We start from the raw sequence: 15,208 nt of genomic DNA on the forward strand, positions 1-15,208 counted from the left end.
ATATTGGCAGCTTTTTGACGAGAGAGGACATCATAGCCGATCCTGTCCTCTCCTGATGTCCACACACACATTTCCAGGAGTGGATGCTGGATAGTTATCGGGGATGGGAACCACGGCTGATTTTCCTCTTGCTAACACAGGTTCTGAGGCCAGCTGTACTGCATCTGCTGCTGCGCTGGCTGAGCTCAGTGAGTGGAACACAGGCTGTGAATTGAACCCTAGATCTTCCTGGGCTTTATGCCTCAGCTATTCCAGTACTCAGCAACTGGATAAAGTGGCTGAACCATCAAGGAAAAGCATAAACTAGTCTGGGACTACATTATATATTCCAGTCTAGGATTATACCTTATAATCTGGATTTTGACTGTGCTTCATAATTTAGTTTGAGATTATACTGTACTAGAAAAAGTTGCTGACAGTCATAAAATTCTACAATTTATAATACATCACATCTCTTGGTGACCATATTCTTCAAAGTAATGGAACACACTTAGCATACTGAACAAGATAGACTATATCTTAAATACAAATGCTGGTGATAAAATGTATTTGTGGCATCTATGTGGGTGTTTTGTATACTGTATATATTTAACTTTTTGTTTATTTGCCATATAGGCAGAAAGTGAGCACGAAGAGGATGAAGAAGATTTGGACCTCAGTGAATCCACATCTGAGAAGCAAGTTGAAGATGAAACCAAATTCAATATTTCTATCAGTGGAGGTCAGTAGTTTGTAGAAGTTGGGGATTTATATTCTAAAGAAAAACAATGAGGGAGTAAACTTTCTCCCACAAATTTAGTGAAGAAGTCACACACGTACAAAACTGAAATCACCACTTATTTTTTATTTACGTGACCTTTTTGCTAAAGTTAATCGACCTAAGAAAATTCACTCCCAGAACTGACTAATGCAGTTGTTAGATTTTCCATGAAGCAATTTCCATAAAGCCTGTGTATTGCCAAATAGAGTCATAGACGTTTACAGCACAGAAGGAGGAAGTCCATTTGGCCCATCGTGTCTGTGCCAGCCCTTGTTAGAATGAATAGTTGACTCCTGTTTCACAAAATGTTTTAATTAGGGATAGCATAAGATCCAAGGAGAGGACATATAAATTGGCCAGAAAAAGCAATAATCCTGAGGATTGGGAGCAGTTTAGGATTCAAAAAAGGAGGACAAAGGGATTAATTAAGAAGGGGAAAATAGAATATGAGAGTAAGCTTGCAGGGAAGATAAAAACTGACTGTAAAAGCTTCTATAGATATGTGAAGAGAAAAAGATTGGTGAAGTCAAGCGTAGGTCCTTTGCAGTCAGAATCAGGGGAATTTATAATGGGGAACAAAGAAATGGCAGATCAATTAAATACATACTTTGGTTCTGTCTTCACAAAGGAGGACACAAATAACCTCCCAGAGATGCCGGGAACATAGGGTCTAATGAGAGGGAGGAACTGAATGAAATCAGTATTTGTAGGGAAATGGTGTTAGAAAAATTGATGGGACTGAAGGCCGATAAATCCCCAGGGCCTGATAATCTACACCCTAGGGTACTTAAGGAAGTGGCCCTAGAAATAGTAGATGCATTGCTGATCATCTTCCAGAACTCAATAGACTCTGGAACAATACCCATGGATTGGAGGGTAGCTAATGTTACTCCACTATTCAAAAAAGGTGGCAGAGAAAAAGTGGGTAAGCCTGACATCAGTAGTGGGGAAAATGCTAGAGTCCATTATAAAAGATGTAATAGAGCACTTGGAAAGCAGCGACAGGATCGGACAAAGTCAACATGGATTTACAAAAGGTAAATCGTGCTTGACTAATCTACTGGAATTTTTTGAGGATGTAACTGGTAGAATAGATAAGGGAGAACCAGTGGATGTGGTGTATTTGGACTTTCAGAAGGCTTTCGATAAGGTCCCGCATAAGAGATTAGCGTGCAAAATTAAGGCACATGGGATTGGGGGCAAGGTATTGACTTGGATAGAGAACTGGTTGGCGGATAGAAAGCAGAGAGCTGGAATAAATGGGTCGTTTTCCAAGTGGCAGGCAGTGACTAGTGGGGCACCGCAAGGATTGGTCCTAGGACCCCAGCTGTTCACAATATATATTAATGATCTAGACGAGGGAATTGGATGTAATATCTCCAAATTTGCAGACGATACAAAGCTGGGTGGGAGGGTATGCTGTGAGGAGGATGTCATGAAACTCCAGTACGATTTGGACAGGTTGGGTGATTGGGCAGAAACATGGCAAATGCACTATAATGTGCATAAATGTGAGGTTATCCACTTTGGTGGTAAAAACAGGAAGGCAGATTATTATTTGAATGGCAATAGATTGGGAGAAGGGGGAAGTGCAAAGAGACCTGGGTGTTCTTGTGCACCAGTCGCTGAAAGTAAGCATGCAGGTGCAGCAGGCGGTTAAGAAGGCAAATGGTATAGCAAGAGGGTTCGATTACAGAAACAAAGATGTCTTGCTGCAGTTGTACAGGGCCTTGGTGAGTATTGTGTGCAGTTTTGGTCGCCTTATCTGAGGAGGGACGTTCTTGCCATGGAAGGAGTGCAGCGGAGATTCACCAGGCTGATACCTGGGATGGCAGGAATGACGTATGCGGAGAGATTGTGTCGATTGGGCTTATACTCACTGGAGTTTAGAAGATTGAGAGGGGATCTCATTGAAAGCTATAAAATTCTGTCAGGCCTGGACAGACTAGATGCAGGAATGATGAGTCCAGAACCAGGGGTCATAGTCTAAGGATAAGGGGTAAGCCATTTAGGACTGAAATGAGGAGGAATTTCTTCACCCAGAGAGTGGTGAACCTGTGGAATTCTCTGCCACAGAGGGCGGTGGAGGCCAGTTCATTAAATATATTCAAGAAGGAGTTGGATATATTTCTTAAAGCTAAAAGGATCAAGGGATATGGGGATAAAGCAGGGACAGGGTACTGAATTTGGATGATCAGCCATGATCTCATTGAATGGCAGAGCAGGCTCCTATCTTCTATGTTTCTATCTTGTGTGATGCTTTCTTTGCACAAGTTAGTCTGACTTTAAATCAGTTATAGAAAATACAAAAAAGGGACATTCAAGGTAGCTCACCATCCAACTACTAGCAAAGTTGAACTTTGCAAAATTCTATCTAATGTCGCAGGAGTTGAAGGTAATCCCACTCAGGACTAGAAGGTTGCAGGTCTGGTGGGGAAAATATCGAAAAATTGAAGACAAATTTAAAATAAAAGCTAAATTTTATCACATGGGCCATATATTCCGATCCCTGCGGGTGTGTACGCGCTGTGTACACACCCGTAGGGACATGGAAATGCCGGTTTCAGGCATGCGCAGCGCATACGCTGAAAGCCAGCATTTCCGAATGCTCTTGACAGATCGGTCACCTGCCCTGGAGAAGGGTCTCTGCGGGGGGAGTGTTCTGCTTTCTGGAGAACCTCCGCCCGCAGAAAACCCTTAGAAATCTTACGCCTGGTAAAAGCAGGCGTAAGGCCTGCTTTTACCAGCATAAGAGTCTAAAAAAAGTTTAAAGAAACACTTTCTTTTGCTCGTTTATCATTTAAAATTACTTTAAAAAGTAAGTTTATTTTTAGCCCCGTAAAAAAATTTATTTTTTTCAAAAAATTTAATTTTTGTTTAAAATATTAAATTTATTGTAATTTCAACTCATTTAAAAATGTGATTTTTAAATTTTTAAAAATATTTTACAATGTTTTTGGAGTGATCTCCGTTCATATATTTGACAGGTCTATCTGTCAAGTGTATGAAGGGAGATTCCCTTCTTTGATTGGCTCCCCGTGGCTCACGTGATCCCAGGGACACTTGCGAACTGTATGCGCCTCTGTAATATGTGGGCCCTGCGCATTTCGAGTTGGAGAGGCCCAGGAGCGGAAGTGTCCGGACCTTGGGAGCCCTCAGGTAAGTCTGTAGATTTTTTTCCAGATTGGAGGCCTCCGCACGCAGGAAGCCTCCGATCGGAAAATACAGCCCCATCTGTGCAATGAGAGCAGTGTATGTGGTTTAGTCTTTCCCATGTAATGAAGTGTTAAAATTAACCTGTGATTGTGAAGCCCAACCCCCCCCCCCCACCCCCAGATTTTCTTGTCAGAGCTAATTTTCCTATCCCTCCACTCCCATAACACCAGATATCCATCCCCAAAGCAATGTAATTTCTAATCCCAAATCTCAATTCATTGAGCCTCTTGTCACATTTAAATGTCAATCTATCTTCCCTTCCCATATGCAAACACAAAATAAAAATGCATCTACGCATCTGTCACCTTCTGTCTGAATTCATCCATTTGCTCTCAAATGCAAATTTGTCTTTATACTGTACATGGTGAATTCAGCCATTTGCCACAACGCGGAATACACAGCCTGAATTGAACTGGGAGGAGCATCTCTGCAGCTTCAACATGACCTTTTAGCGAGGCTGCTGACTGAGGAGTGAACGTGAGATTTCAGCAACCACGAGAAACATGAAATCGGGGGGAGTCTTGGAAGCCAGAAGGAAAACTCCAAACACTCCGACAATGTTATTGCTACACACAGCAGCAGAGGTGGCGTATTTACAAGTCACACAAAGCTCCTCTCAACACCTCTGTTGTGCTAAAAAGCAACTAACTGGTCTTGTATCACAGGCCTACTTTAGTTTCAACCCCTAAGGATGAAACAGGTACCTATTTGGAATTGTGTGCTAATCTTGGGTTAGGAAAGGGAAATAATATTATACAGTATATCTTCAAGTCCTCGGGATGTCACAGGTGCTCGAATGGTTTACTTTTTAAAGTGCAGTCAATTCAATGTAGGTAAATGCGACTGTCAGTTTGTGCAGAGCATAGTCTCACAAGCTTCAAATCAATGAGTGGCCAGTTAATCGGCTTTTGATGGCGATGATTCAGAGAGGAATGTTGGCAAGGACAGCAGCAGAACTCTCTGCTCCTTGAATAGTGCCAAAGGATCTTATACGTCCACCTGAACAGATGAGGCCTCGGTTTAATGTCTCATCTGAAAGATGGCGACCCTGACAATACAGCACTGCCTTAGTGCCGCACGGAAGAATTTCAGTGGTTTATAGATTAGATTAAGATATTTTGGTGACACATTGTTTAAAATTCCTTTCCATACTACAGATGTTGATGGGCTGATTACTCAGGCTTTGCTGACGGGTAACTTCGAAGGAGCCGTCGATCTTTGCTTGTACGATAATCGAATGGCAGATGCCATCATATTAGCAATAGCTGGAGGACAGGAACTTCTGGCTAAGACACAAAAAAAATACTTTGCCAAAACAAAAAGCAAGATCACCAGGGTAAGGTGGTTTTCATTTTGACCACATTTTGAATCTTATTACTTATGGACTTTGTTCTGATGTTTTGAATCTAATGTTTAGTTGATAGATGCTGTAGTGACAAGAGACTGGAAAGAGATTCTACAGTCATGTGATCTTCAGAACTGGAAGGAAGCTTTGGCTGCCTTATTGACGTATGCTAGGCCTGATGAATTTGCCGCATTTTGTGGTGAGTAGAATTGCTTTGCCTTGTCATAGAGTCATTGACTCTATGACTCTATGACTCTTAGAGTCATAGAGTTTTACAGCACAGAAAGAGGCCCTTCGGCCCATCGTGTCTGCGCCGCCCATCCATCCCTGTCCAGTCTAATCCCATTTTCCAGCATTTGGTCCATAGCCTTGTATGCATTGGCATTCCAAGTGCTCATCCAAATGCTTCTTGAATGTTGTGAGGGTTCCTGCCTCTACCACCCTTTTGGGCATTGAGTTCCACATTCCAACCACCCTCTGGGTGAAAAAGTTCCTCCTCAAATCCCCTCTAAATCACCTGCCCCTTACCCTGAATCTATGCCCCCTTGTTATTGACCCCCCTACTAAGGGGAAAAGTTCCTCTTTGTCTACCCTATCTATGCCCCTCATCATTTTGTATACCTCAATCAGGTCCCCCCTCAGCCTTCTTTGCTCCAAGGAAAACAACCCCAGCCTGTTTAGTCTTTCTTCATAGCTGAGGCGCTCCATCCCAGGTAACATCCTGGTGAATCTTCTCTGCACCCTCTCCAAAGCAATCACATCCTTCCTATAGTGAGGCGACCAGAACTGCACACAGTACTCCAGCTGTGGCCTCACCAGCGTTTTGTACAGCTCCATCATAACCTCCCTGCTCTTATATTCTATGCCTCGGCTAATGAAGGCAAGTATCCCATATGCCTTTTTAACCACCTTATCTACCTGTTCCGCTGCCTTCAGGGATCTATGTAGATGTACACCAAGGTCCCTCTGACCCTCTGTACTTCCTAGGGTCCTACCACTCATTGTGTATTCCCTTGCCTTATTTGTCCGTCCAAAATGCATCACCTCGCACTTTTCAGGGTTAAATTCCATTTGCCACTTTTCCGCCCATCTGACCAACCCGTTTATATCGTCCTGTAGCCTGAGGCTTTCCTCCTCGCAATTGACCACCCCACCAATTTTCGTGTCATCTGCGAACTTGCTGATCATACCTTTTACATTCTCATCCAAATCATTTATGTAGATCACAAACAACAAGGGACCCAGCACCGATCCCTGAGGTACCCCACTGGACACAGGCTTCCAGTCACAAAAGCAACCTTCGACCATCACCCTCTGCCTCCTGCCACTCAGCCAGTTTAGGATCCAACGCGCCAAGGCACCCTGGATCCCATGGGCTCTTACCTTCTTGACCAGTCTCCTATGCGGGACTTTGTCAAAGGCTTTACTGAAGTCCATGTAAACCACATCCACAGCATTTCCCTCATCCACCCCCCTAGTCACCCCCTCGAAAAGTTCAATCAGATTTGTCAGACATGATTTACCCTTGACAAAGCCATGCTGACTATCCCCGATTAATCCTTGCCTCTCCAAGTGGAGACTAATTTTGTCCCTCAGAATTTTTTCCAATAATTTCCCTACCACAGATGTTAGGCTCACTGGCCTGTAATTCCCTGGTTTATCCCTGCTACCCTTCTTGTATAATGGTACTACATTAGCTGTTCTCCAGTCCTCTGGTACATCCCCTGTGGCCAGAGAGGTTCTGAAAATTTGTGTCAGAGCCCCTGCAATCTCCTCCTTTGCCTCCCACAGCAGCCTGGGATACATCTCGTCCGGGCCTGGGGATTTATCCACTTTTTGGCCTGCTAAAACCGTTAGCACCTCCTCCCTCTCGATGCTAATATGTTCAAGTATGTCACAGTCCCCTTGCCCGATTTCTATGTCTGCATCGTCTTTCTCCATAGTGAACACAGATGCAAAAAATTCATTTAAAACCCCGCCTACATCATCTGGCTCTACACACAGATTGCCACTTTGGTCCCTAATGGGCCCTACCCTTTCCCTGGTTATCCTCTTGCCCTTAATATACTTATAAAACATCTTAGGATTTTCCTTTATTTTGCTCGCCAGTGTTATTTCATGGCCCCTCCTCGCCCTCCTAATTTCTTTTTTAAGTATGCCCCTGCACTTTTTATACTCCTCTAGGGCTTCTTCCGTCTTTAGTCTTTTGTAACTGCCAAAAGCCCCCCTTTTATTTCTAATGCATTTTTGTATATCCCTTGTCATCCAAGGTTCCCTTTGCTTGTTGGTCCCACCCTTGACCTTTACAGGAACATGTTGGCGCTGTACTCTCTCTATTTCCCTTCTGAAAGTCTCCCACTGTTTTGATGTGGATTTTCCTATAAGTAGCTGCTCCCAGTCCACTTTGGCCAGATCCTGCCGTATCATATTAAAATCGGCCTTCCCCCAATTTAGAACCGTTATTTCCGGGCCGTCTTTGTCTTTTTCCATGACCACCTTAAATCTCACCGAATTATGGTCACTGTCGCCAAAATGCTCCCCTACTGATACTTCCACCACTTGCCCGGCTACATTCCCCAGGATTAGGTCCAGTACCGCCCCCTCTCTTGTAGGACTTTCTACATGTTGGCTCAAAAAGCTCTCCTGGATGCACTTTAAGAATTCTGCACCCTCTAAGCCTTTCACACTCTGACTATCCCAATTTATATTGGGGAAGTTGAAATCCCCCACTATTATTACCCTATTATTTTCGCACTTCTCTGAGATTTGCCTACATATCTGTTCCTCTATCTCCCCCTGACTGTTTGGGGGCCTATAGTACACTCCCAGCAAAGTGCTTGCCCCCTTTTTGTTTTTAAGTTCTACCCATATGGCCTCATTAGAGGAACCTGCTAATATATCGTCCCTCCTTACAGCAGTAATTGACTCCTAAATTAATATTGCAACACCCCCTCCCCTTTTACACCCCCCTCTGTCTCGCCTGAAGATTCTATACCCCGGAATATTGAGCTGCCAGTCCTGACCCTCCCTCAACCATGTCTCCGTGATAGCAACAATATCGTACCCCCATGTGTTCAACAACAACTTCAGTTCATCCACCTTATTTGCAAGACTCCTTGCATTAAAATAGATGCCTTCCAGCCCTGCCATATTCCCTTTTGTGTTCTGTATTTGTCATCCTGTCTCTAATTGATTGTAAACAAGAGGAATTCATCATAAAGGTACTTGATTTAGTGGCAAGCTGTTTTAGCGAGATGTGGCCTATCCATTGAAACACCAGTGGCACGTATCTCCAAAGATGGAATAAAATGACCAGAGCCACCGCATGTTGGTAGCACAACAACTAATATCGAATACATTTTGAAACAAAAATGCATTTATTCTATTACAGTATCTAAGTATTTCTGCAGTACTGGTGTACTTGAAGGGGCCAGACCACTGTTTTAATAAATGGAAGCGGGTTACAATTGATATAGTTTAATTTTCATTTATTTTGTTTTAATAAAGAAAGATAAAATAGAAATCAACTGCATAATATAAAGTTTCCTCCATATATAAGATACAGAGTTGATAGCAGGTTGTTGCTGTGGCATCCAGTATGGTATCACAAAAGCTCAACTTCCGGAGCCACCTGTTCAGGAACTCGGCCTTTCCAAAATAAGGTGCTGGCTCTCCTTTGAAAAATGGCTTGACATGGTGCAAATGGCCAGAACTCCACTACAATTAGTGCAGGTGGTGGCAAAGCGAAGACTGGTGCTGGCTGTAAAGCACTGGCAGCGTGCAAACTCGTGATCAATCTTGCTGTACTCGTGTATCTCAGGATAGTGGCATTCTCCCTGCTACTTAGAAATGCATTTAACACAAGTAGTGTATAGAATCAAAGAGCTATTTTCTTGCTTCACTTTTCATTATCAATTGTATATTTTAAGATATGTCTCTCAGGGTTGACATTGATTTGCCACCTCTGCATCATGTTCATTACTGTTTATATCCAAGAATAACAAGCACTTTCATATTTCCCATTCACAGTTGATATGCCTAGAATGTAGTAAAGCAGTGATTTGCTGCTTCTTCCCTTTTTATTCCTCAGTTAAAGGTGGTGATTTGTGATGGGCTACTGTTCCACATGTGCCTACAGCCTTCCAGTACATCAGCATAGACACTGTTTTTGGCAGGCTATTCAATCCTTAGACTGAGGGACAATCGTGTGACTTCTGCCAGCAGTTCGGCCACGATCAGCTAACAACATAGACTGGGGATTGAAACTGTGCCCTTCATGATTTCTGTGGCTCAGCCCCAAACTGAACAATGCATTTTCTCTCTCAGCCATTTGAGGATCTGTTACATAGAAACATAGAAGATAGGAGCAGGAGTCGGCCATTTGGCCCCTCGAGCCTGCTCTGCCATTCAATGCGATCATGGCTGATCATCCAAATTCAGTACCCGGTCCCTGCTTTCTCCCCATACCCCTTGATCCCTTTAGCCTTAAGAAATATATCCAACTCCTTCTTGAATATATTTAATGAACTGGCCTCCACCGCCTTCTGTGGTAGTGTTCCACAGGTTCACCACTCTCTGGGTGAAGAAATTCTTCCTCATTTCTGTCCTAAATGGCCTACCCTTTATCCTTAGACTGTGTCCCCTGGTTCTGGACTCCCTGACCATCGGGAATATCCTTCCTGCATCTAGTCTGTCCAGTCCTGTCAGAATTTTATAAGTTTCAATGAGATCACCTCTCATTCTTCTAAACTCCAGTGAGTACAAGCCCAATCGACCCAATCTCTCCTGCCATCCTAGGTATCAGCCTGGTGAATCTTCGCTGAACTCCTTCCATGGCAAGAACATCCTTCCTCAGATAAGGCGACCAAAACTGCACACACTACTCCAGATGTGGTCTCACCAAGGCCCTGTACAACTGCAGCAAGACATCCTTGTTCCTATACTCAAACCCTCTTGCTACGAAGGCCAACATACCATTTGCCTTCTTAACCGCCTGCTGCACCTGCATGCTTACCTTCAGCGACTGCTGCACAAGGACGCCCAGGTCTCGTTGCACTTCCCCTTCTCCCAATCTATTGCCATTTAGATAATAATCTGCCTTCCTGTTTTTGCCACCAAAGTGGACAACCTCACATTTATCCACGTTATATTGCATCTGCCATGTTTCTGCCCAATCACCCAACATGTCCAAATCATCCTGGAGTTTCTTGACATCCTTCTCACAGCACACACGCCCACCCAGCTTTGTGTCGTCTGCAAATTTGGAGATATTACATCTAGTTCCCTTGTCTAGATCATTAATATATATTGTGAATAGCTGGGGTCCAAGGACCGATCCCTGCGGTACCCCACTAGTCACTGCCTGCCACTCGGAAAAGGACCCGTTTATTCCAATTCTTTGCTTTCTGTCTGCCAACCAGTTCTCTATCCAAGTCAATACCTTGCCCCCAATCCCATGTGCCTTAACTTTACACGCTAATCTCTTATGTGGGACCTTATCGAAGGCCTTCTGAAAGTCCAGATACACCACATCCACTGGTTCTCCCTTATCTATTCTACCAGTTACATCCTCAAAAAATTCCAGTAGATTAGTCAAGTACGATTTATCTTTTGTGAATCCATGTTGACTTTGTCCGATCCTGTCACTGTTTCCCACTGTTGATCTGATTTGGATCAAAACGTTACAATACACAGTCTGATGCCGCTACCTGCTTCCTATTTAGCAGTGATGTTCCTTCAGCAGAATTAGATCTGTCTGCCAGTGTGGTCAGTTCATTGAGGAAGGTTTGATCAGTGGTGATAAGTATGTTTAAAAAGTTTTAATTCCACAACTAAATGTTTTACAGTAAAATCAAAACTAATGAACATTGCAGTTTGTGTTGCAAAGATTAAAATTTGAGGGGTGGTTTTATAGTGGTGGATGCCAACTAGCTGGCAGGATTATTATCTAATGGAATTAAAAACTAAAGTTGTGCAGGTGTGTGTATATAAGGAAAGATACAGCTCCCTAGGAACGTCCAGTTTTCCAAGCGCAAAGGCCAGGAAAAGGGCAGAGACCTGCATCACTGGGTCTCTGCCCTTTAGCATCGTCCTGGGATTTCCCAGGCTTTCCTAGGAGGGCAGAGCTCAGTCTTGATGTCCAAGGCCCAAGAGGCCTGCAACTGTGCCCCTTTTTTCTGCCCTTTCTGTTAACGCTAGGCCCTGCCAGCGGGCAGGCTGTAAATGGCTGGGGTCAAGAAATTCCAGTTTTTCTGGGGCTGGACAGGAGCAGCACACCTGAAGTGTAGGGCTGAGGGAAGGGGCAGAAAAACTTGCCCTACAATGTCATAACAATAGCCCTGCTGCTGTGACAGTTTATAGGCTCCCACTCTGATATTAACTGCATGTGGCTTTGGCTCAGCGACACTGGGCGTTGGAGCACAAATGCTCAGTGACATGGCGCGAGAAACCCAGGTTCAATCCCTGCCCAGTTGTTCACCTGAGCTGCACCAAGCAAAAGCTGCAAGGTTGAAGGGATTTGGAACAGAGCATCACATGTGGGTGGTTAGTAACACCTCCTGGCAGTGGTGTGGGAGCGTAGTGCGCGCCCACACTCAGCAACAGAGAAGTGAAAGCCAGGAAGGCAGGAGTTTAGCCTACAAATGGAGAATAAATTGCATAAAAAAATAGAGTACTTTATGCTTTTGCTTGTTTCCACCTAAGATTCTTTGGGCACACGGTTGGAGAGCGAGGGGGACAACAGCCTTCAAGCCCAAGCTTGCCTGTGCTACATCTGTGCTGGTAATGTGGAGAAACTAGTTGCCTGCTGGGATAGAGCTCAGAATGGAAACTCCGCTCTTGCTCTTCAGGTTAGTGTCATTGAGATTTTTGGTGCAATGCAATAGTTTGTTTTTTGAATAACAAGAAATTGAGATGATATTTTCTAGAAAGGTACCATTTTGGCTTGTTTACAATCCAATGGGACCTCTCCCCTATTTAGTGATTTCCCGTAAAGATCACTGGCAGCACTTTGTAGATTTCAGCCTGAGTCTCATATAGCACTCCCTTGAATTTGCTAGATTTAAAAACATCCTTCCAAGCTGGTTTCACACAAGGCTGTTCATCTGTATCAATTAATGTTCAAAGACCATTTATTTAAGAGGCATGAAATCCCTCTATTTTCCAACTGCTTTCTCCCAATATAGATTTCGCCAGTCACGCACCTTTGGTGGCCAAGATGTCTGCTCCCCAGACAGACTAGGAGGCATATAATTATCATCTATATTAAACATCGCTAGGAATGTGGATAGGAAGCTCACTCAACCTGATGCCTTCTTGGCATTCAAGCCCCACTCGTCATCACCCTTCAGGTTTTCCCATGGGCCCTATAGACAGTTGCCTGGCTTTCGCTCAGTGCTTTCCCTCAGTAGTGCAGCTAGAATTGAGAACTTGATGAAATGTCCTTTCAGTCCATGGCACTGTGCCTTGGTCTTCTGTGCTGTCTAATACTACTTAATGTTAATTGTATCTTGCTGAATGGAAGAATTGTATTTATATAGTGCCTTATCCAGTCTCTTTGGAACATCCACAGTTACCTCACATACAATAAATAACATTATGCAATGACTCTTGTTATGTGGACAAATGCAGTCGCAATTCTGCACACAGCAAGGTCCCACTAACAGCAGTGAAATGAATGACCAATTAATTTTTTGGTGGTGGGTGTTGAGGGAGCAATGCTCATCAGAACGCCAGGAGAACTCCCTGCTCTTTTAGGTGCCCTGGCATCTTTTGATATTCACCTGAACCACTGGAACAGGTAATGGAGTCCTTGTTTTAACAAGTTATCTGAAAGACCGCACCTCTGACAATGCAGCACTCAGTCTGTACTGCACTGAGTGTCCATCTAGATAATGTGCCCAAGTCCTGGTTTTGGGCTTGAATATTAAGAATGCATCAGGTTGAGGGTTTCCTATTCCCATTCATAGAGACGTTTAATATGGATGATAATTGTATTAATCGAGTTGGGCGCTTGTATGATAAGGTTCCATGTACAAGGCTTTTAAACAAGACTCTGGTTCATCGAATAATAGAAAATTATCTAATTGTATTGTAAACTGGTTTAGTGGTAGAAGCAGAAGGTGGAACTCTATCTCAAACGGTCAGGTATATTTTCCTGATCAAGTGGTTGCTAATGCAAGTGAAAAAAAGTTGGTGTGAGTTTAAAGTGTGTATCTCTCCCTATACTCACAACTTCTGAATGGTTTAGTGTGGAACTCTCCTGTTTACATAGAGGGCTGATGCTGTGGGTGACCTGAGACCTGTAGCATGTTTGAGGGACTCTGCACTACCCAGTGTAGATGATGAGTTCCATGGGGACTGGGAGCCTGTGCACCATTTATGAGCTAGGCTTATTAGGCCTGCAACTTCTATACTAATTGGCGGCTGCTCTTTTAACTTGGCTGGACCACATGAGCAGCGCTCCAACTGCACAACACCTGCTCCAAGTGGGTGCTGAAGGGTAGGCCACCATTGAAGTGTGGCCAAAAAAATTCGGGGACACCTGTCTAGTACCACTTCCCCCATGCTGGGAAAGTCGGCCGTAAGTAAATATAGTACGGTTACTTTGTGCCACTGGCCGCATGAACCCTGTGCCGACCGGGAGCCGGTGACGCTAACATTATAAAAGTGGCTCAAGTCTTTCTGCACTCTCAGTAACTATCAGGGTCACATTTGCAAGGCCTTTGCCTTTGTTATGACTAACTCCAGCTGCAATCAGTATCCTAATTCAGAAAGAAAAGTTCTCCAGCAACGTTTTAATGGTTTCTTGTGTGTTTTTCAGGATCTGATTGAGAAAGTAGTGGTTTTGCGTAAAGCCATTGAACTTACCCAAGGAACTAACAATAATGGAGTGGGCGCTGTTCTGGCAGAGAAGATGAGTCAGTATGCTAATTTGTTGGCTGCCCAAGGAAGTCTGGCTGCTGCTTTGTCTTATCTGCCCACTGATACAAATCAGGTAATGCTGAAAGGTTTTTTGGCTTTGTCCCCACTTTCCATCCACACTATCCTCAATGTTTGAGAAAACAGACTGTTTGAGCACATAGACATCTCCATGGGCCATATTACTGGCATTATTTTTGGTCCAGGGCAAGACTCAGAAAAAAATATTTTCATAATTCCCTGAGTAACCAAGATTGTGGAAAGGAGGAATTGCATCATGTGGCATGTTGTTTTCCATATTTTTGTTAGTGTTAAACTAACAAACAAGGCTTTGGGTAACACCTGTGTTACGAGACTCTTGGTGTAAGTTTTCTTATAATTGCCTTTAAGTGTAGACATCACAGATTCTTTTCTGAAAATACGGCTAATAACCTTTTTTTTGTTGATTTTATCAATCACCAATCAAAATGATAGCTGAGCTTAGATTTCCTTTGGGCGATTTTGTGTAACAAGCTTGCTAGCAGGAACAGAAAACCTTGCTATCATGATCCACCTGCAATAATGCTTTAATAATTATTAAGGGATATACAGATAATACAATTTCAGTAATGTAGATGGGGACTGCTCAAACTACCTGTAGTATGAGCTGATCAATGAAAATGGAGAAAATCCCAATTTACTCACAGAACTCTGCATGTAGTAAAAATTCCAGTTCATCCAAAACTGTTTTGGAATAATTGACCAGTCCTAACTTTCTCCAGGATATTGGTTATTAATTTTTGTCTGTTTTGCAGCTAACTCCTTTATGTAGCTCAATACAGTGAATTGAATCTGGTCACATAAAATGTCCTGACATTTATAAGTAAAATACAGGCCCTGTAGCAGCTGAAGAAAGTAAAAGTTAAAAATAGTGACCGAGCAAGTGGAATCAAAACTGATGATTTGCATTAAAATGCTCTAATATAGAA

At 43.3% G+C, this 15,208-nt stretch overlaps 1 protein-coding gene across 8 annotated transcripts in view; it reads left to right on the forward strand.

The window, feature by feature from the left end:
- The window catches only part of sec31a (SEC31 homolog A, COPII coat complex component), a 138,667-nt gene that overhangs the window by 68,363 nt on the left and 55,096 nt on the right, over nucleotides 1–15,208 (forward strand). For all 8 annotated transcript variants that reach the window (XM_085964844.1, XM_085964890.1, XM_085964880.1 and 5 more), the window contains 5 exons: nucleotides 616–721; nucleotides 5,134–5,312; nucleotides 5,394–5,520; nucleotides 12,024–12,169; nucleotides 14,143–14,316. In XM_085964844.1, the coding sequence (XP_085820970.1) occupies nucleotides 616–721; nucleotides 5,134–5,312; nucleotides 5,394–5,520; nucleotides 12,024–12,169; nucleotides 14,143–14,316 (732 nt within the window). The remainder of the gene's footprint in view (nucleotides 1–615; nucleotides 722–5,133; nucleotides 5,313–5,393; nucleotides 5,521–12,023; nucleotides 12,170–14,142; nucleotides 14,317–15,208) is intronic.

Source organism: Somniosus microcephalus, chromosome 2 (genome assembly GCF_052327205.1).
Source record: "Somniosus microcephalus isolate GS21.2 chromosome 2, FLI_Smic_1.0, whole genome shotgun sequence".
In the NCBI taxonomy this organism is placed as follows: domain Eukaryota; kingdom Metazoa; phylum Chordata; class Chondrichthyes; order Squaliformes; family Somniosidae; genus Somniosus; species Somniosus microcephalus.